This window comes from Ornithorhynchus anatinus, chromosome X1, assembly GCF_004115215.2.
Source record: "Ornithorhynchus anatinus isolate Pmale09 chromosome X1, mOrnAna1.pri.v4, whole genome shotgun sequence".
Lineage (NCBI taxonomy): Eukaryota > Metazoa > Chordata > Mammalia > Monotremata > Ornithorhynchidae > Ornithorhynchus > Ornithorhynchus anatinus.
This window is the reverse complement of record NC_041749.1, coordinates 16,711,820-16,732,926: the sequence shown is the minus strand read 5'-3', so window position 1 is coordinate 16,732,926 and position 21,107 is coordinate 16,711,820. Positions and strand designations below refer to the sequence as shown.

The 21,107-nt window shown below is 52.1% G+C and overlaps 1 protein-coding gene across 1 annotated transcript; it reads right to left on the bottom strand.

Moving 5' to 3' along the window:
• Positions 1-1,376: 1,376 nt before the first annotated feature.
• On the bottom strand, positions 1,377-8,800 carry PCYOX1L (prenylcysteine oxidase 1 like). Its single transcript, XM_001518270.4, has 6 exons — positions 8,523-8,800; positions 6,448-6,654; positions 4,562-4,736; positions 3,885-4,096; positions 3,265-3,405; positions 1,377-2,542 (listed from the first exon to the last, which is right to left on the bottom strand). The coding sequence occupies exons 1-6, from the start codon at positions 8,617-8,619 to the stop codon at positions 1,881-1,883; spliced, it is 1,494 nt and encodes a 497-aa protein (XP_001518320.1). The 5' UTR covers positions 8,620-8,800; the 3' UTR covers positions 1,377-1,880.
• Positions 8,801-21,107: the final 12,307 nt, after the last annotated feature.

The following is a 21,107-nucleotide window of genomic DNA, read 5'->3' as shown; positions in this document are numbered from 1 at the left end:
CTGCTCTGAAGGTGCCCGGAGCAGACGGTGGAGGTGGGGCCCGGCGGCTCTCCCGGTGCTACCGACGACCAGGCTTCCATTACTCTCCCCCTCCCACTCCGACTGGTGGTATTCTCTCCTCTCTGGAAAATAAAATCCGCGTGCCAACCCGCCACGGTCCTCGCCCACAGTCCTCTGCCCCATTTCTGCTTGCATCGGAATGCAGGGGAGGGGACCACGGCGTTGACAGTCGGCAGCCCCAACAGACCGGGGACTCTTGCACCCCCTGGGAACAGATGCCCGGGGCAGACCCCGCTCTAACCCTCTCCTTGAGCGGGCTGAGAGCTGGCTTCTTGGACAAGAAACCGCCTGGGGGCCCCTGGGCTGCCGAGGGGCCCGGAGGTTCACCGGGCTGTCCCACTGGGGTTGTCCGATCTTCCGATTTCCACAGGGATGCAGCGGCACCGGTGCAGCTCTGCCGCTCCCTCTCCGGCCTGAGCCGAGATCAGGGGTTCCAAGGGGCCATTTTAAGCAGGTGAGAGAAGGGTCTCTGCCTTCCGCTTGTCCCTGCGGCTGGTGCGGGCCCGGTGAGTTTTTCAATCGAGTGAGAAATCCCCAACTCCCATCCAAGGGCTTGCCTAACCAACCCAGCTATGGGGAATGGGGAGCCTCACCAAGGGGAGGAAGTTTCAGGAGGGCCTGTGAGGGTCACCCCCAGCTCTATTTGGCCTAAAGCCTGAGCCCAGCTGGCCCTGATCAGGTTTGCCCTGAGGAATTGCCATCCAGTCCTCAGTGGGAGGGCTGCACACGGTCCTCCATGCAGACACAAAGGGATCATCCTGCCCCACTGAAGGGGAACCATGCTCCTCCATGTGCCCCCACTCCCTCTGACAAGATTTGGTAGCTGCAACGGGGAGGTGGGAGGGTGGGGAGCCACGGCCTACAGGTCCATCATGTAGGGCTCCGGCACAACCTTTATGAAAACTTGCAAGGCCAACCTTCCTAAAGGGAGCTGAAACAACCACCCCTTTACCTGGCTTGGCAGGGTCACGTTCCACAGGGCTTGCCCACCACCCAAAGACGGGATGACCTTCCTCCTGCGACGCCGGCCCTCTAGGACGGGGGGGGCACAAAGAGCATAACTAGCTGTTCTTCCCCCCCCCCCCCCCAAGGGCTGATGGGAAGCGAAACCCTCCCCCTTGTCCCGAGACTAGGGCGGAGCTCAACTGCCCCACGCCACTTCCTCTCCCTCTGCCCACCGGCCCCATGGCCCCCACCCCAACCTCTGAGGCTCCTGGGGTTCAGCAGAAATGGCAGCAGGGTTCCCTGAGCCAGTTCTGACACCTGCCAGGACCCAAGGTTCCGGAACCAGCTGCGATCAAAGCACCAATCGCAGAGCCCGGTCTCCCCCAGCCAGGCGCCCGGACCGAGGCCCAGGTGCGACCGGTGGGGGGGATTTCCATTTTTATTAAATCTGTTACCGCTGCCCCCCGTCCCCCCGGGACACAGACGGGAAGGCGGTCGCAAGACACCCACGGACCCGGCCCGGAGCCCCGCCACCCCCACCGCGTCCGCCACGCTGCCAAGAGAAACCGCCCACGGTGGCCGCCCACGGTGGTTTTCGCCCGAGGCCGCGGCGACCGATGGGGGACTCAGTCGGCCTTCGAGGGGAGCGGCCCCGGACCCACCCAAGGACGCCCTGGGCACGCACCCGGCTCAGGACTGCCACGCTACGGCGCAGTGGGCGGGCGGGGACAGAGAGCAGAGACATCGGTGGCCGAGGCTCGGGGCCTCAAGCCGAGACCTCCCTGCTTCTCGCGGTACGACCTGCGCTCCCTCCACCTTCCTCGGGCGCGGCCTCTCTCCCTCGCCCGGCGGCTCCCATCCCTCCGCCGCGGTCCTCACAGTTCCGTCTTCACCTTGTGCAGTAAGTCCTTCTGGTCGATCTTCTCCGGGTCCTGGTACCAACGGTTGTAAGCCAGGAGGGCCACGTTCTTGGCGGCCACCGCCCCCATCTCCGCCGAGCTGGCGGCCCACTCCAGCCCGTTGAGGTAGAAGAGTTGGTCGTGGAGGGCGAAGGGGGGCAGGGTGGCCTGGGAGCCGTAGCGGGGGTGGGCCTGCCACTCCGCCGTCTGGACCGAGTAGTAGGAGCGGAAGAGGGTCTTGAGCTGGGGTCGCTCCAGGGCCCGCGGCGACAGGACTCGCCAGATGGCGGCCTCCTGGGGCTGCTTCCGCCGGAAGGCGGCCGACACGTTCACGGGGCAGACGTTGTCCAGGGACCGGAAGAAGAGGGATGGGGAGTCGGCGGCCAGGATGCTGGCGAAAGGGAAGAGCTTGGGGTCGGGGAAGCCGAAGTAGGAGGAGTTGAGGTAGCCGTGGACCAAGGAGGTGACCGTGGGTTGGAAGGAGCCCAGGAACTCGGGGATGGGGGGGTCGAACCCCGTGAAGGAAATATTGCCATCGCCGCCCGGGTACAGGGCGGTAGCGATGACCACCATGTCGTACGACTCGGAGCCGGGGCCGGCCTCGTTTTCGTACTTCACCCGGTACAGGGGCCGTCCTTCTGCGGGGAGAGGTGACAGAGGTCAATGACTTCCTTCTTCCCCTTCCCGCTGAGCCTGCCTCGCTCCATACTCCACCTCTAGAGAACACCACGGTCCTCATGGGGTCGTGGGGGCAACAGCCCAACCTGGGAGGGTTCCGCTTTCAGGGGGGGCCCCCCCAGCCCTCATCTGGCTTCCTGGTCCTCCCCTGGGCCTCCAGTACCGAGGAGCGGGACCGACCCCAACGCTGGCTCCGACCTTCCGACACCCATGCCCATCCCGGACCGGGAACCGTGGGCTCTGGCGGTCAGCCCACCCATCGACCCCACACCTCTCCCGGCCCCATTTCAGCTTCCAACCCCTCCACCCGGCCGCCCTTTTTCAAGGACTCTCTCACTGGCCCTCTCTTCTCGCCGGACAGCCATCCCTGCTCAAAACTCCTACCGACCAGATGGCTGCCCCAACCCCCGGCCCCCCTCGGGACTGCCGAGCAGGTGGTGTCTTTAGGCCGAGGGGATTCCCGGAGTCCAAAGATCGGCCGATTTAGAACCAAATGCTAGAGACCTCCAGCACATCCGCTCTTGAAAGATGCCGTCCAAGACCCCAAGGAGGTACCCTCTGGCTAGAGACAGTACTGTTAACTTCTAGCCGCCCACCCCTGCCCATCTCCTCCGGTCAGCTCTGGGCCCCACAGGTGCTGGAGGGGACGGAACCCTCCGAGGCCGGGTCCCGACGGACTCACCCGAGCTGTGCAGAGCCACGTCAGTCACCTTGGCTTTGATCACGTTGGCCTTGGTGAGCTTCAGCAGACCCGAACACACCAGCTTGTTTCCCCCTTCCACGGCCCACAGGTTGCCCTGCGCCCCCGCCAGAGACACGGCCCCTGAGGAGACGGAGGGAGAGAGGCGGCTGCCCTCTGCACCGAGCCCCCCGCGAGGCAGAGTCGGGGTCCTTTGGGGGATTTTTCTGGGGAGACGTTGCAGGGGGAGACCAGATTCCCTGCTCACAGATGCATGCGTGAGTGGGATGGAGGAGGAAGGGGTCACTTTCAAAGCCCCGGTAATTCGAAGGTCAGAGGAGGTGTGTGAAGAGTCAGAAAACCAGCCAATTCCTCACACACGAGCTCCATGCCCAAGAGTCTCCACAGCGGTGTCGAAACTTTTGTCCGTGGCAGGGTGGGACGCTGGCACCTCCCAAGCCTCGGCATCCCCGGAGCTACGGCCCCAACTGCCCCGGGAGACCCCCGTCCTGCTTCCGCAGGGACCCGGACGGTCGGCGGGGCACTGCGCGCCAGGAGCGGCTACCCGGGGACAGAGCCGGACTGGCGGAAGGAGAGACACGGCGAGGGACCGGGGGGCTCACCGGCAAAGGCGGGCATGGAGACAGACTGGCCGGCCCCGGCTCGCAGGACGGCGGCGATGACGTCGTCGATGAAGCGCTGGGTGACGCCCAACTCCAGCAGCGCCTCGGCCACCGAGCGCTGGGTCATGTTGACGAAGGTGTCCCCGCCCAGAGAGCGCAGAAGTTCCTCCACCCGAGAGAAGGCGTAGCCGTGGGCCTGGTACTTGTAGATCCTGGCACAGGGTGGGTGAGGGGAGGGAGGCGAGATAGGGGGGCAAGAGGTTCACACCGTTGGGAGTCAAGACTGGCAGCGCCCACCACAGCTATCCCCCATCCTGCAGAAAGCCTGCATGTGCTAGGTGCTATTGAGCCACCACCTCAATCGGATCTGCTGAGTAAAGAGCACTGTACTAAGCACCTGGGAGCGTACAATCAGCTAGAATCCTCAGCTAGAACTTCTATGCCAATGGATATTCTTACCCTTTCCCGGTACAAGCGGGCCCTGCCCTGTCTCAATCTGCTGTACTTTGGGCATGCCGATGCCACACCCCTCCCTTCCTCCCTAAGACCCCTCTTCTTGGTTCATCTCGCCATTCTCGTCGTGCCCGGGGGAAGCAATTGTCCTTTCGACTCGCTCGCCCACCCTCGCCCATCTTGCCCGGCCCGACCGTTCCCAAACCGAGCTCCACGGGCCCCACCTCATGAACTTCTCCATGACCTCCTCCACCCACATCTGCAACCGCAGGAAGCTGATCCCATAGTGCCACCAGAGCCGGAAGAGGTTCAGCAGGTACCAGTCCGTCTCCTCCAGGATGAACTGTCCTCCCCCAAAGATGGCACTCTTCCCCGCCACCTCTCGCCGCTGCTTCAGGCCTGCAGAGACAGTGGCTTTCTCAAACTCCTGGGGCCATCTCAAGCCGGGACAACTTGGGATTCCGTTGGAGGGATGAGGGCAGGGGGTGGGGCGGAGGGGAGCTTAAGAAGGAATCCCCGTGGCTCTGGAAAAGTAGCGGAAGGGTGGAAAGGGTTAAATTTCAGCACACAGAGAGGTGGAGAAACACCACAGATGCGGCGTTGCCAGAGCCCGGGCCTGAGAATTAGAAGGACCTGGGTTCTAATCTCAGCTCCACCACTTATCTGCTGGGTGGGCTTAGGCAAGTCACTTCATTTCTCTGGTCCTCAGTTCCCTCATCTGTAAAATGGGGATTAAGACTTTGAGCCCCATGTGGGACCGTGTCCAACCTGATCAACCGGTACCTATCCCAGAGCTAATGAACAGCATCTGGCACACAGCAAGCACTTAACAAATACCGTTAAAAAACACAAAACAAAACACAAACAGAAAAACTCAAAACCCAGGCACCTGAAATGGAGCCCATTTCTGAGCGGGCAAAGGCCTGCCGGGCCCACCTGCATTTTCAGCAAGGCACGGGGTCGGTGACTAAGGCCTTGAGGAAGACGGGGACTCAGAATCCCAGCATGGGTGGGTCCGGGTATGCGGCAAGCATTGTGTTTGCAGCTGCCCCGGGCTCTTCCTGCCCGGATGGCACTGGTCATGAGGTGTTGTGCAAAAAGCAACCCAGACTTCTGTCTCCTGGGACCTGAGGCTTCCTCAGGAGCCGAGGATAAAGCCAAGAGACTCTTAAGGGGTGGGGGAATGTTAACCTGTCTTACCTCCCAGCCTTCCCCATGAAAGTCCTAAGAGTACTTATTAAGTGCTTACCCTGGGCAGAGTACTGAATTACACGCTAGGAAGGAGTAATACTGATGATGGTATTAGTTAAGTGTTTACTACATGCCAGACACTGTGCTGAGTACCCAGGTGGGACTTAGACACAGACCCTGCCCCCTGAGGGGCTCAGATCGATGAACAGAACTGGGGAAGGGGACTGGAGTCAGAGTGGGAGGGCAGGAGAAAGATGGCAGAAGGGTCCCACAGCCAAGTCACGGCCCAGATGCAGCCATCACTTTTTTTTTTAATGGTATGTGTTAACCACTGTGTGTCAGGCATTATACTAAGCGCTGGGATAGATACTAGGTAATCAGGTTGGACAGAGTCCGTGTCCCCCATGGATTGTCAGAGCCTTAATCCTAAGCAGCGTGGCTCAGTGGAAAGAGCATGGGCTTTGGAGTCGGAGATCATGGGTTCGAATCCCAGCTCTGTCACTTGTCAGCTGTGTGACTGTGGGCAAGTCACTTCACTTCTCTGGGCCTCAGTGACCTCATCTGTAAAATGGGGATGAAGACTGTGAGCCCCACGTGGGACCTGATTCCCTTGTGTCTACCCCAGCGCTTGGCACATAGTAAGCGCTCAACAAATGCCAACATTATTATTTGACAGTGTAACTGAGGCCCAGAAAAGTTATGTGACTTTCCCACGGTCACACAGCAAACGGCCCAGCTGGAAAAAGAACCCAGGTCTTCCGACTCCCAGGTCGATGCTTCCTGCACTAGGCCTCGCTGCTTCTCTATACCGTCTCGCTTTTACTAGGCCCCACCTGGCCAGGCTCCAGAGTTCAGAAGGGGCCGGGACAGAGGGTTATCCCGCCTGGACCTTTCCCCTTCAGCCTGGTTTCACACTCACCCAGCACCTTGACGAAATCCTGCATGTGCAGGTTGAGGGAGTGGAAGGAAGCTCCCCCGCTCTCGTACTGCTGCTTGTTGACCGTGATGGTGGCCAGGCGGCCGCCGACAGTCCCCTTCTCATACACGTCGATCGGCACCTGGGGTCCGAAGTGCTGCTGCAGGAAATGGGCCACGGCCGAGCCCCCGATGCCGGCCCCCACCACGGCTACCGGGCCGGGGCATGAGGGAGACAGGAGAGGGCAAAGGGAGGAGGAAGAAGCAGAGGTGAATGTGGTGCAGTACTGAGGACAAAAACCACCGAGCAACGGAGGAGCTCCAGAATTTGCTTTTCTGCTTCCCCGTCCTCACTTCCGTATCGACCCGGCAGCTTTGTCCTCAAAGCTGAGATCATTTTTCAGATAATAATAACTGTGGTATTTGATAATTGCTTACCATGTGCCAGGCACTGTACTAAACGCTGGGGGGGGATAGAAGAAAATCAGGTTGGACACAGCTCCTGTCCCCATGGGGCTCACAGTCTTAATTCTCATTAGCTCACAGATGAGGTAACCGAGGCACGGAAAAGAGAGGTGACTTGCCCAACGTCCCAGGCCCGTGCTCTATCCATTAGACCATGCCGCTCAGGCTATCAATTGGCTACTAAAATCAGAGGCAACCTCAAACTGAAGATAATTTTTCTGATAAACTCAGGCTTGCCAATCTATAAGTGGGCTACTGGATTCCTGGGCAACCTGGGCATATATTGCAGAAGTGGGCGTAGCAGGCCGGGACATGCTTTTTTAATTGTGGGGTCACGCGGTTAAGGGGACCATCGCCGGAAAGAGCACAAGACCACCTGCCCCAGAGAGCATGGGGTGGGGGGAAAGAGCTGGGAGGGTGAGGCCTCCATCCCGGTGTGGGCTGGGACTGTCTCGCTTTACTGCTAAACTGTACTTCCCAAGCGCTTAGTAGCGTTCTGCACACAGTAAGCACTCAACAGTAATAATGATGATGGTATTTGTTAAGCGCTTACTATGTGCCAAGCACTGTCCTAAGCGCTGGAGGTAGTCACGAGGTGACCAGGTTGTCCCGCCTGGGGCTCAGTCTTCATCTCCATTTTACAGACGAGGGAACTGAGGCACCGAGAAGCGACTTGCCCCAAAGTCACTCAGCTGACAAGTGGCGGAGGCGGGATTAGAACCCACGACCTCTGACTCCCAAGCCCGGGCTCTTTCCACCGAGCCACGCTGTTCAATGCACGCGATTGAATAAATGGGATTCTACAGCCCGAAGGGGCTGGGCAGAGAGGATTTGGATGGTCGGCCTGCAAGTCCCCCTACCTGAGCCTCTTCCGGCCACAGGGTCGTGGACTCCTTGCCTCATCTCATGGTCAAGGGTTCGAATCCCGGTTCTGCCACTTGTCGGCTGTGTGACCGGGGGGGGGGGGGGGGGGGGGGGGGGGGGGGGGGCAAGTCACTTCACTGGGCCTCAGCTCATCTGAAAAGCAGATGAGAAGCACTGGAGAAGCAGCGTGGCTCAGTGCAAAGAGCAGGGGCTTTGGAGTCAGGGCTCATGAGTTCGAATCCCAGCTCTGCCACTTGTCGGCTGGGTGACTGTGGGCAAGTCACTTAACTTCTCTGTGCCTCAGTTCCCTCATCTGTAAAATGGGGATTTTAAGACTGTGAGCCCCACGTGGGACAACCTGATTCCCCTATGTCTACCCCAGCGCTTAGAACAGTGCTCGGCACCTAGTAAGCGCTTAACAAATACCAACATTATTATTATTATGAAAAATGGGGATGAAGACTGTGAGCCTCACGTGGGGCAACCTGATTACCCTGTCTACCCCAGCGCTTGGAGCAGTGTCCCGCATATAGTAAAAGCTTAATGCCAACATTATGATGATGTCGGCCCTGAGTCACTGGTGCCCAATAGGTGGCCACAACCGTCAGTTGGGCCCAGGTGGGATGGCATGGCAGCTGCTCATGCTACTGCTGCTAAGCCTCTCCCTCCCATAGCCCCCCCGCGCCCATGGGCTCCCTGCATCCTCCCCTCCCACCCCCAGGGCATCCCCCACCCCACCCTCCCAGCTACCGATTTTGGCGGGTGGGGCGTCTCCTGCGAAGGCCGGGCGGGGGGAGGCGGCCAGGACGGCGGCCAGGGCGGCGAGGAGCCAGGAGGCATGGGCCATGGTAGGCTGGGCCGCCGAGCAGGACCGGAGCGGGGGCAGGAGGAGGAGGAGGAGGAGAAGGGGCAGGGGAAGGAAGAGGAGCTGCAGGAAGAGAAGGTGCACGAAGAGGGGGTGCAGGTGGAATAGGAGCAGGAGGTGCAGGAGATACAGGAGGAGGAGAGGAGGTGCACGAGGAGGGGGTGCAGGAGGAATAGGAGGAGGGGTGCAGGAGGAGGGGGAGAAGGAGCAGGGGGAGGAAGAGGAGCTGCAGGAAGAAAAGGTGCACGAGGAGGGGGTGCAGGAGGAATAGGAAGGGGTGCAGGAGGAGGAGAAGGAGCAGGGGGAGGAAGAGGAGGTGCAGGAGATGCACGAGGAGGGGGTGCAGGAGAAATAGGAGGGGTGCAGGAGGAGGGGGGGGAGGAGGAGAAGGGGGAAGAGGAGGAGGGGAGGAGGTGCAAGAGGAGGGGGTGCAGAAGGAGCAGGGGGAGGAAGAGGAGGAGATGCAGGAGATACAGGAGGAGGAGAGGAGGTGCAAGAGAAGAAACAGGAGGGCGGGCGCAGCTCCTGGGCCTGGCCGGCCCCCGTGGGCCTGCTGCACCCCCTGAGCTCCCTGCAGCGCGCGTGCGCGGGACGGAGGGCGGCCGCGCGAGCTGGGAGGCGCGCGCTCGCGGGCGCGTGCGGCCCGCTGGGGGGCGGCGGAGGCGGGAGCTCGCGTGCCCATTGGCTGCCGGCACCTGGGCCGGGGCTCCTCATTGGCCGCGCGGCGCCAGGCGGCCTCGCGCCGCCAGCCGATGGAGGAGGGGGGGAGAGGAGGGATGACGTAAGGCGGGAACCCAACGTTTCATTCTGGCCCAACCCACGCTGCTGGGCATGCATGCATTCATTCACTCACTCATTCATTCATTCATATTTATTAAATAATAATAATAATGACGGCATTTGTTAAGCGCTCACTATGTGCCAATTACTGTTCTAAGCGCTTGGGGGTGGTAATACAAGGTCATTAGCTTGTCCCACATGGGGCTCACAACCTAATCCCCATTTTCCAGATGAGGGAACTGAGGCCCAGAGAATAATAATAATAATGATGGCATTTGTTAAGCACTTACTATGTGCAAAGCACTGTTCTAAGCGCTGGGGAGGATACAAGGTCATCAGGTTGTCCCACATGGGGCTCACAGTCGTCATCCCCGGTTTACAGTTGAGGGAACTGAGGCACAGAGAAGTTAAGTGACTTGCCCAAAGTCACACAGCTGGCAAGCGGCAGGGCTGGGATTTGAACCTTTGACCTCTGAGTCCCCAGCCCGTGCTCTTTCCACTGAGCCAAGATGCTGAGGGCTTACTGTGTGCAGAGCACTGTGCTAAGTGTTTGGAAAGTACAATTCAGCAACAGATAGAGACAATCCCTGCCTAGCAACGGACTCACAGTCTAGAAGGGGGATACAGACAACAAAACAAATACACAGGCATCAATAGCATCAAAATACAAAAATAGAATTATAGAAGAGCAGTGTGTCTTAGTGGATAGAGCCTGGGCCTGAGAGGAGGAACTGGGTTCTAATTCTGGTTCTGCCACTTTGCTGCTGGGTGACCTTGGGCAAGTCACTTCACTTCTCTGGTCCTCAGTTACCTCATCTGTAAAATGGGGGTTAAGGCTGTGAGCTCCATGTGGGACAGGGACTGTCTCCAACCAGATTAACTTGTATCTACCTCAGTGCTTAGAATAGTGTTTGGCACATAGTAATAATAATAACGTTGATAGTTAAGCACTTACAATGTGCAGAGCACTGTTCTAAGCTCTGGGGTAGATACAGGGTCATCAGGTTGTTCCAGGTGGGGCTCACAGTTAATCCCCATTTGACAGATGAGGTCACTGAGGCAAGTGAAGTGACTTGCCCACAGTCATCCAGCTGACAAGTGGCAGAGCTGGGATTCGAACCCATGACCTCTGACTCCCAAGCCCGGGCTCTTTCCACTGAGCCACGCTAAGCACTTAACAAGTACCATAATTATTACTATTATTATTATTCATTCATTCACTCAATCGTATGTCACTTCTCTGGGCCTCATTTACCTCACCTATAAAATGGGAATTGAAACTGTGAGCCCCACAGGGGACAGGGAGTGTGTCCAACCTGATAATAATAATAATAATAATGATGATATTTAAGTAATAGGATAGAAAGAACATCGATTCATTTGAAATGTGGTGTTGGAGAAGGCTTTTGTGAATGCCATGGATGGCCCGAAAAACAAACAAATGGATTTTAGAGCAAATTAAACCAAAGTAGTCTTTGGAAGGCCAAATAATTTGACCTAGATTAGCATATTTTGGACACATAATGAGGAGGACTAATTCGCTGGAGAAGACATTGATGTTAGGAAAAGTCCAAGGAAAACGTGGAAGAGGCAGACCGGCAGCTAGATGGATACAAACCATAACAACGATAATGGAAGAACCGTTACAAAGGTTGCGGATTATGGCAGAGGACGGGATGCTCTGGAGAAAGTATATCCATGGAGTCGCTATGGATCAGAAATGACTCAATGGCACTTAATAATATTAATTTGTTAAGCGCTTACAGCGTGCCAAGCACTGTTCTAAGCCCTGAGGTAGATACAGGGTAATCAGGTTGCCCCACACAGGGCTCACATTCTTAATCCCTGTTTTGCAGATGAGGTAACTGAGACCCAGAGAAGTGAAGTGATTTGCCCAAAGTCACATAGCTGACACGTGGTGGAGCTGGGATTAGAACCCACGACCTCTGACTCCCAAGCCCGGGCTCTTTCCACTAGGCCATGCTTCTAACCTTGTATCTACCCCAGCCCTTAGTGTAGTGCCAGGCACATAGTAAACACTTAACAAATACCACAATTATTATTATTTATTGAGCACTTACTGTGTGCAGAGCACTGTACTAAGTGCTCGGAGAATACAGTGCAACAATAAACAGACACATTTCTTCCCCACAACGAGCAGACATAAGCGCGAATAACCAAACCCGCCTCGGGCCCTGGATTCTCGGCGACCACCTGGCAATGTGCCCTCTGACTGCGTATCATGATGATGCTATTTAATAATAATAATTCTGGTATTTATTAAGCACTATGTGCCAGGCACTGTACTAAGCGCCGGGGTGGATGCAAGCAAATCGGATTGGACATAGTTCCTGTCTTACATGGGGCTCACAGTCTCAATTCCCATTTTATAGATGAGGGAACTGAGACCTAAAGATCACCCAGCAGAGCTCCAGTAGAGTGGGGATTAGAACCCAGGTCCTTCTGCCTCCCACGCCCATGATCTTACCACTTAGGCCGTGCTGCTAAATGCCCAAAGATTACAGATACAAAGATGACACAGAAGAGAGAGGGAGGCGGGGAAAAGAGGGCTTAATCTGGGAAGGCCTCTTGGAGGAGATGGGGCCTTAATTCTCACTAATTCTTAATTCTCACTATTGTAAAATATACGATAATTTTACTTCTGTCTCCCTTCCCCACTCTGTCCAGGCCAGGTGCTCAGTGCTGTTGATGAAGAAGATTTAAAGCAGCTGGCTAGGCTACCACACTCTTCTCCTAAGGCGGCGGGGTGGGGTCATTCAAATTAAGAAATGGAATTCCCCAAAAAAAGGCTTTTTGGGTGGAATTGAATGATTTACACTGCAAAGGTTTATACGCCTCGGCAAAGTTCATATTTTAAGGAGAACCGGGAGGAGCTCCGGAGACACATTCCCGGGGGAGGTTGGCATAAACTCATTGCGGACGTATCTACCAACTCTCTTCTATTGTACTCTTCCAAGCGCTTAGTACGGTGCTCTGCACACGGTGAGTGTCTAAAAAATATGATTAATCGATGAACTGACCCCTTTGTGGGCCAGATGAGGACTAAGGCTGTCTGGTGCCAGGACTGTTCCTGAGCCAGGAGTCCTATGGTGAGGAATCTTCACCGTACAGTATAATAATAATAATGCTGGTTATTTATATTGTCTGTCCTCCCCCTAGACTAAGCTCACTGTGGGCAGGAAATTTGTCTGCCAACTCTGTTATATTGTACTCTCCTAACTGCTTAGTACAATGCTCTGCACACTAAATTCTCAATAAATACCACTGATTGATTCTTACTTTGTCACACATGAAAGGGAAAGACAGAAATGTGCCAACTGAGGGCTGGCATGACCAAAAAGGGAAGAGGGAGTTAATTGGTGGGGGTCTAAACGAAATGACCTTTCAAAATAAGGAAGAGTTTTTTTTATGGTATTTGTTAAGTGCTTATTATATACCAGGCCCTCTTCTAAGCACTAGAATAGATGACTGTTTATTGTTGCAGTGTACTTTCCCAAGTGCTTAGTACAGTGCTATGCACACAGTAAGCACTCAGTACATACAATTGAATTAATGAATAAAGCTAGTCAGGTTGGACGTAGTCCCTGTCCCGCATGAGACTCACCGTCTTAATCTCCATTTTACATTTGAGGTAACTGAGGCCCAGAGATGTGAAGTGTCTTGCCCAAGGTCATGCAGCAGACCACCAGGGGTAATGGTGGGGAGAACTCACCTCCTCCAAGAGGCCTTCCCAGACTGAGCTTCCCCTTTTCCCTCTGCTCCCTCTGCTGCCTCTCTACACGCCCCCCTTCACCTCCCCTCAACTAAGCCCCCTTTCTCCCCCTTTCCCTCTGCTCCTCCCCCCTCCCTTCCCCTCCCCTCAGCACTGTGCTCATCCGCTCATTTGTCTATATTTTTATTACCCTATTTATTCTGTTAATGAGATGTACATCACCTTGATTCTATTTATTGCTATTGTTTTAATGAGATGTACATCCCCTTGATTCTATTTATTGCCATTGTCTCTGTCTGTCTCCCCCCAATTAGACTGTAAGCCCGTCAATGGGCAGGGACTGTATCTGTTGCCAATTTGTACATTCCAAGCACTTAGTACAGTGCTCTGCCCATAGTAAGCGCTCAATAAATACTATGGAATGAATGAATGAATGACAATGTGAGTCTCCATCGGATCTTTTTTGGGGATGTGGTGGCCCAGAGTTATGGCCTCAACTGGTTTTCTGAATGTTTTATTCTGCGACTCTCTTAGAGGAACGTTTTCAGCAAAGGGTACCAGTGCCAACAGGGAAGACAGATACATTTCTGCTCAAGCACTTTCAACAAACTAATATGGTGTTTCCTAAGGGAGGAAGAGGAATATTTACTTTAAAATGACACAAAAGCTAACTCTTTTACACAGAGGGATTTGCTGCCCCTTAAAACTCTGCTAGTCTGTCCCTGTCTGTGTCATTTTGGTTCTCCATTCTGGATGGATTAGTTGTACACTTCCCCATGTGGTGAATGAAGATTGGAGGTACAAGAAAAATCACTTCTCTGGGGCTCCCGTTTTGGATTTTATGCAGAAAGCTTAAGCTGACCCTAAAGTAAGGATTGATTCACGTTATAAGATTAGACTTTCAGCGCTTTTTAAAAAATGGTATTTGTTAAGTGCTTACCGTGTGCCAGGCACTGTACTAAGTAATAATAATGTTGGTATTTGTTAAGCGCTTACTATGTGCAGAGCACTGTTCTAAGCGCTGGGGTAGATACAGGGTAATCAGGTTGTCCCACGTGAGGCTCACAGTTAATCCCCATTTTACAGATGAGGTAACTGAGGCACAGAGAAGTGAAGCAACTTGCCCAGTCACACAGCTAAGTGGCAGAGCTAGGAGTCGAACTCATGACCTGACTCCAAAGCCCAGGCTCTTTCCACTGAGCCACGCTGCTTCCCCTAGTACTGGGGGTGGATACAAGATTATCAGGTTGTACACATATCAGGCTCATAGTTTTAATCTCCACTTTACAGATGAGGGAACTGAGGCACAGAGAAGTGAAGTTACTTGTCAAAGGGCACATAGCAGACATGGGGCAGAGCTGGGATTAGAACCCAGGTCTTTCTGACTCCTAAATGGTCAATAAATACCATTGACTGTTATTTTATCACACCCACTAAGCCATGCGGCTTCTCATCAAATGCAGCTTTCTTACCTCAAAAATTTCCTACTTGAGCACCTTCAGTGCCCTTTCCCATGTGGAACTCATCACAAATGGGTTTAAGGAGTAAAGAAAGAGTCAGTCACTTGAGTGAGACCCGCAGGGCTCCGGGGAGCAAGATGGCAGGGCCTCGTGGATGGAGCACGGGCCTAGGAATCATCAGGATCTGGACACAGCTGTAGCTATGCTTGATGGGCGAACTTTGGAGTGGTGGATTTAGGAGTGGAAACTCCTAGTTACCTACAGAGAAGGTATAGAATCCCCCCCAACACACACACATTTTTTCCTCTTAAACGGAGAGTAGTGTTGTAAGCTCATTGTGGACAGAGAACGTGTTCAGCAATTATACTGTACTCTCCCAGGCACTTAGTACAGTGCTCTGCGCAGTAAGCAATCAAAAATACGGTCGATTGATTGACAGTGTTAAAGGATGACACTCGGCATTTCACTTCTTTCATGGCTATCTCCATTTCGGATAGCTAAGGAGGTTTTCTTCTATTTGATTCAGGTTTAAAAGTTGGATGAACTAACCCTGGAGGTTGTGTCGAGCTACAGTCCTTGGGATTTATTGAGCGCTTTCTCTATGTAAAGTACCATACTAAGTGCTTGGAAGAGTACAGTATGACATTTTCCCTACCCATTGTAAGCACACAATGAGCGGTAGACTGACTGTAATCTTGTGTACTGACCAGGACTCTATGTATTGTACTCTCCCAAGCGCTTAGTACAGTGCTCCGCACACAATAAGCACTCAATAAATACCAGAGTGCAAGTGTTCTCATCTTGACCTTCCTTCCCCTCCCTACCACCCTTCACTCCTCACTTTGCAAAAACCACCCATGAGACTAGCTTTAGCGATCCCACCTCTGCCACTTGTCAGCTGTGTGACTGTGGGCAAGTCACTTCACTTCTCTGTGCCTCAGTTCCCTCATCTGTAAAATGGGGATTAAGACTGGGAGCCTCTCGTGGGACAACCTGATGACCCTGTATCTACCCCAGCGCTTAGAACAGTGCTCGGCCCATAGTAAGCGCTTAACAAATACCAACATTATTATTTATCCCCATTTCAAACTAAGGAAAATGGGAATTGTCTAAGGCTCCTCCAGAGCTTGGCCCTCCTCCAGCCCACCCCTCCCCTTTCCCCTCCTCCCCGCCCCAAGCCCCAATTTGGGTCATAGGCTTATATATTAACACTCCAGGAATGGAAGTCAAACATACCTAGTGTATTTATTCTAGTTTTGAGACCATACTGTCACGATTTATTCTTTTTCATGTAACAGATGGGGCTGCCAAAAGGATTTGCCAGGAAAATCCGTCTGAAGGCATCTGAGCCTTGTCCCACAATCGGCCTTTCCAGCCCTTATTAGGACTCTTCTCTCCTCTCCCTCCACTGCCAGATCTGAAAAATAGATTCTTAGAGCACTCACAATGCTCATGTTTGGTCCCGTTTCAGACCTCTGCACTGGGGGTGGGAGAGGGCGCATATTTTCTTGTCCAGAGACACTGCTCCAAACAACTATGATATACGTCAACTGTTCTCCCGAGGCGGGGACCTTTACTTTTGCTTTAAACTGGGTTTTACTGAAAATTCCAAGGTGTTTCATAATGTATCTTTTCCAATTTTCAACTGAATTTAAGAGCAAGTAAACCCAGTTCAACAGAAGAAAATCAAACACAGAAGATTAATGTTGGTATTTGTTAAACGCTATGTGCGGAGCACTGTTCTAAGCGCTAGGGTAGATACAGGGTCATCAGGTTGTCGAACGTGAGGCTCACAGTTAATCCCCATTTTACAGATGAGGTAACTGAGGCACCGAGAAGTTAAGTGACTTGCCCACAGTCACACAGCTGACAAGTGGCAGAGCCGGGAGTAGAACCCATGACCTCTGACTCCGAAGCCCAGGCTCTTTCCGCTGAGCCGTCAGACCCACAGATTCTCTTGGATCCAATGTGGCCAGGACCAAATCTACTTTGTATTCCTAAAGGCAGAGTATGACCTAAATCCAGTGTCTGGCCTAGGAGTCCACTCTGACACCCCGCCACCACCACCATCACCAGAACCTCTGGACATTTCCCCCCCCAAATATTTTACAGGAGAGCAAGGGAATTGTACTGGGTTAGAAATGGGAAGCAGGGTGGCCTAGTGGAAAGCGCATGGGCCTGGGAGCCAGAGGACCTGGATTTTAACGTTGGCGCTTCCACTTGCCTGCTGTGTGACCTCAGGCAAGTCACTTAACTGCTCTATGCCTCAGTTTCCTCAACTGCAAAATGAGAATTCAATGCCTGTTCTCCCTCCTGGTTAATAATAATAATAATGTTGGTATTTGTTAAGCGCTTCCTATGTGCAGAGCACTGTTCTAAGTGCTGGGGGAGAGACAGGGTAATCAGGTTGTCCCACGTGAGGCTCACAGTTAATCCCCATTTTACAGATGAGGTAACTGAGGCACAGAGAAGTTAAGTGACTTGCCCACAGTCACACAGCTGACAAATGGCAGAACCGGTATTCGAACCCATGACCTCGGACTCCCAAGCCCGGGCTCTTTCCACTGAGCCACGCTGCTTCTCTAAGGCTGAGAGCCCCATGTTGGGAGGGATTGTATTCAGTCTGATTAACTTGTGACTACCCTAGTGCTTAGAACAATGCTTGACCAATACCTTTTTTTAAAAAAAGTCTGATGCTAGCATCTTGCTAGCAGTGAGTACTTAAGAAATAACAACCATTATGGAATTGTGTGTTAAGCATATATGGGGTTATAAGATCAAAACCCCTGCTACCTTAATTTCTCTGAGCCTCCATTTCCTCCTCTATAAAATGGAGATAAATGACTCTCCCAAGATCACATTGTCGGGGCAAAGCTGGGATTCAAACCGGGATTCATACCTCCCAGGCCTGTGTTCTTTCCATTAGGTCAAATTGTCTCTGCGCTGCCATTCCTTTGAAAAAAAATTCATGGCGATATCCTACAAACAAGATGGCTTCTAACTCACCCCCAATTTCATGAAGTCTAGAGGATTTCAAGCTGGAAATGAGCCCCCTCCAAGGGAATTCCACTGGCATGGGAGTTTTTTTAAAAAATTTACCTGGTTCCGTAACCTTTAAAAAAAAGCACGTGATATTGTGACAGTACGCAGTCGGCATTAAAGTTCTGCAACAAACGTTTTGTAAACGATTTTATTAGCAAGTATGTAGACTTTTAGAAAGAAATCTACTCATTCTTATGGCATCAACTTCAATTTTATTGTCCAGTTGCTGCGGTTTCTAATTCCCCCTCTCCAACCTCTTTATCACTTCTTACAGCTGCCATCTTTTATTTATCAAATGAGAGCAGAGAAAATATGAGTGTTTTTCTGTACATCAAGTTTCCTGGTACCGAAAGTACTATTATTCTTGGAAGATTCAGACACCCTTGAGGGCTCTGACAGAGAACTCGCCATCATTTAAATTAAAACCCCCCCACAAAAGACATCAACAACATGAAGGATTGAGGACAGAGATTATGATCAAAGTAGCCCTAACAACAGAGATTCAACTTTATGTAAGGTGCTATGAGCACTTCCAAAGTGCATAGCTTGACCTCCCCATTTTCTCAGCACCTAAAATTGCCACAAAAATACGAATTGTCAATTCTGTGGTGTTTCCAGCGACAATGTATAGATCTAAAGGCTGAAGAATGAAAAAACAGGATAGAAAGAGCATCGATTCTTTTGAAATGTAGTGTTGGAGAAGGCTTTTGTGAATAACATGGACTGCCTGAAAAACAAATTTTGGAGCAAATTAAGCCACAGAGGTCTTTGGAAGGCCAAATGACTCGACTTAGATTAGTATATTTAGGACACAATCAGGAGGACTGATTCACTGGATAAGATGTTAATTCTAGAAAAAGTCCAGGGAAAACATGGGAGAGGCAGACCAGCAGCTAGAGGGATAGAGACCACAACGATAACAGAAGAACCGTTAGAAAGGTTAGGGATTATGGCAGAAGACAGGACGTTCTGGAAAAAATATATCCATGGAGTCGATATGAATCGGAAACGATTCGACAGTACTTGATAATAACAACTGTAGACTCTGTTTAACTAGTCCCACTGCTGACAAAGAGAAACCCGATGAAACAGATTGTAACATAAACATTTATGAACACACGCTGGGGGTGTCAGTATCAGAACACCCTGATACTTCCAGAAGACCTGGGAAGCAGGGTGTTGATTCCGGAGACTGCTCACCCAAGCTGAGTTTCTAACTTCTAATGATGGTTTACGGTCTAAGAACATTAGACTGTAAGCAACAGGAAAACACCCGATCAACAGCAGTTCTAAAACCTCGATGACTCAAATTGGCATTTAGAAAAAGAAAAAAACTGCGAGGCAGTATTCAAGTTGGATCGAAGAGATCCAGAAAAAAAAAAAGCTCACGCTTTGGAATCTCTGAGATTGGTCTGGTCCCACCAAATTTACTTTGTTGCGCATTTAACCACAGTTTTCATTAGGAAGCAGGAAAATACATTTTAGTCTGTAAAATCTCAGGAAAAAAAAACAAAATATCTGTGATAAAGGAACTGGATTTCAGGACATGCATGGACCTCTAAAGGAGAATCTCGTCCTGTGACTGGTGCTCAGTTGTAGACATTAGACGCTATCCTAAATATTTCTTATACAGGCACATGATTCAAATCAAGCTCCCTTTAGATAACTCTTTGCTATTTATAAGGGCTCATATTGGCTTCTTTATGAAGTCAACTGGTTTAAGGAGAGGAAGAGCTCCCTCAGGAGAGTCTAAGGCGACATTTCCACAGGCCGTCTTATCTGTACGCTCTATCTAAAGTCTTAGCCAAAGCAGCAGGGATTGGGTTCCTTCTGCTACGGAAGACCTAACAGGCAAATAGACGCATGCGTTTGGGGGCCAGAGACTAAGAGAATCAAGCACATTCATTCGTTGTCACCCCAGGGCATAGGGCTTGGCATTCTCTCCGGACCCTCTTTGGGGAACCACCCGTCACGGTATACAAAGGGCATCGGATACCCTAGTCTCCGGGCAAGTCCGTGCTTTCACCGTATAAGGGAGGGTGGAGTGGAGGAGGGAAAGGAGACCGTGGAGTGGTTATCGTTGCCACAAACCCTACCGGTCAGAGCCGGGATTAGAGCCAGGTCCTCTGACTCCCGGGCCCGTGCTCTTCGCATTAGGCTACGCTGCTTCAAAGATGAGCTTCAAATGGCAAAGATGAGATAATAACGTGTGGTGTTATTCATTTGCTCAAAAATGGAATTTTTTTTTTTTTTTAGTAGTAGGTAGTTCCAAGACCACATTTCCAACAGCAGTGGGAGATCCCGATTCTTGGGGAGTCCAGGGTGTTAAGGGTCACTCCATTACCTGGGGCTGGAAGCAGGATTTGGGCACCCCCAGGTTTCAGGTGGGAAATGAGGTAGAGAGTTAAAGATCACCTCTTTTCTTCCAAGTCCAGGGCTGAGCGGCGGGGGCGGTTCAAGGGTGACCAGCCTGGAGCCGGTTTCTGACCCTGGAGTAGACTTGAGAAGTGGTGGGTGGGAGGGTTCCCAAAGCCCACCCAAGTAATGAGAGAAACCCAAAGAAACTAAGAGGATAAAGAGGGGGAGAGCAGGACAGAGAGATCCACAAGGAGGAACCAGACGACCCCAGCGGATGTTTCATAGGTTTTGACTTAGTAATATCCTAATCATATTCCTAGTGGTACACCCCTCTAGACTGTGAGCTAGTTGTGGACAGGGAATGTCACTGTTTATTGATGCACTGGACTTTCCCAAACTCTTTACAGTGCTCTTCACCCAGTAAGCGCTTAATAAATACTACTGCGTGAATGAATCAACAAAGAAAGGCTGAGAGATAGGACAGGCCACTTAACCAGAGGTTTTGATAGAAATTAACCATTTTTTTCAAAAGGACCTACTTCACAGCATAACGCCGTCCTCTCTTTCCCTCTCTTGATCGCCAACGGTGAAGAACCAAGTCCGCGGTTCTTACACTGCCAGGACTTCCACGATTCTAGTGATGGAGCGGCTGTAAAAGTCACTCACGGCACCGCGTGGAAGTGGGCGGTCTGAAAGAGGGATGGGGGGCGGGGACTGGTTGAGGAGAAAACAAAATAGGGGGTAGAGCAGGTTACACTGCACATAAGATGAAAATGTGCAGCTAGTTACTGGTTAATTTGGGGCCACGTATATATCTAGGTTGGCAAACTGAGGCAAAAAAAATAAATCCAGTTTTGTCTCCTGCTTTTCCTTTTCCCTTCCTCTTAACTGCTTTCACCGTCCTCATTGATTCAATTAAGCAGATAGTTAATAACTCTCTCCATTTTGTGTTGGATATCCTCTACACAATGAGCTCATTGCGGACAGGGAACGTGTCTACCAACTCTGTCACGTGGTACTCTCCAAGCTCTCGGTACAGAGCTCTGCACACGGTAAGTGCCCGGTAATACAACTGATTGATTGATATCCACCTAGGA

Excerpts from the sequence above, each read along its gene's own strand:
- PCYOX1L (XM_001518270.4), bottom strand. The coding sequence starts at position 8,619 with ATGGCCCATGCCTCCTGGCTCCTCGCCGCCCTGGCCGCCGTCCTGGCC. Across the intron at positions 6,655-8,522 it reads CGCCCCACCCGCCAAAATCG|CCGTGGTGGGGGCCGGCATC; the intron begins GTAGCTGGGAGG and ends CCGGCCCGGTAG. Across the intron at positions 3,406-3,884 it reads CTCCATGCCCGCCTTTGCCG|GGGCCGTGTCTCTGGCGGGG; the intron begins GTGAGCCCCCCG and ends CCGTCTCCTCAG.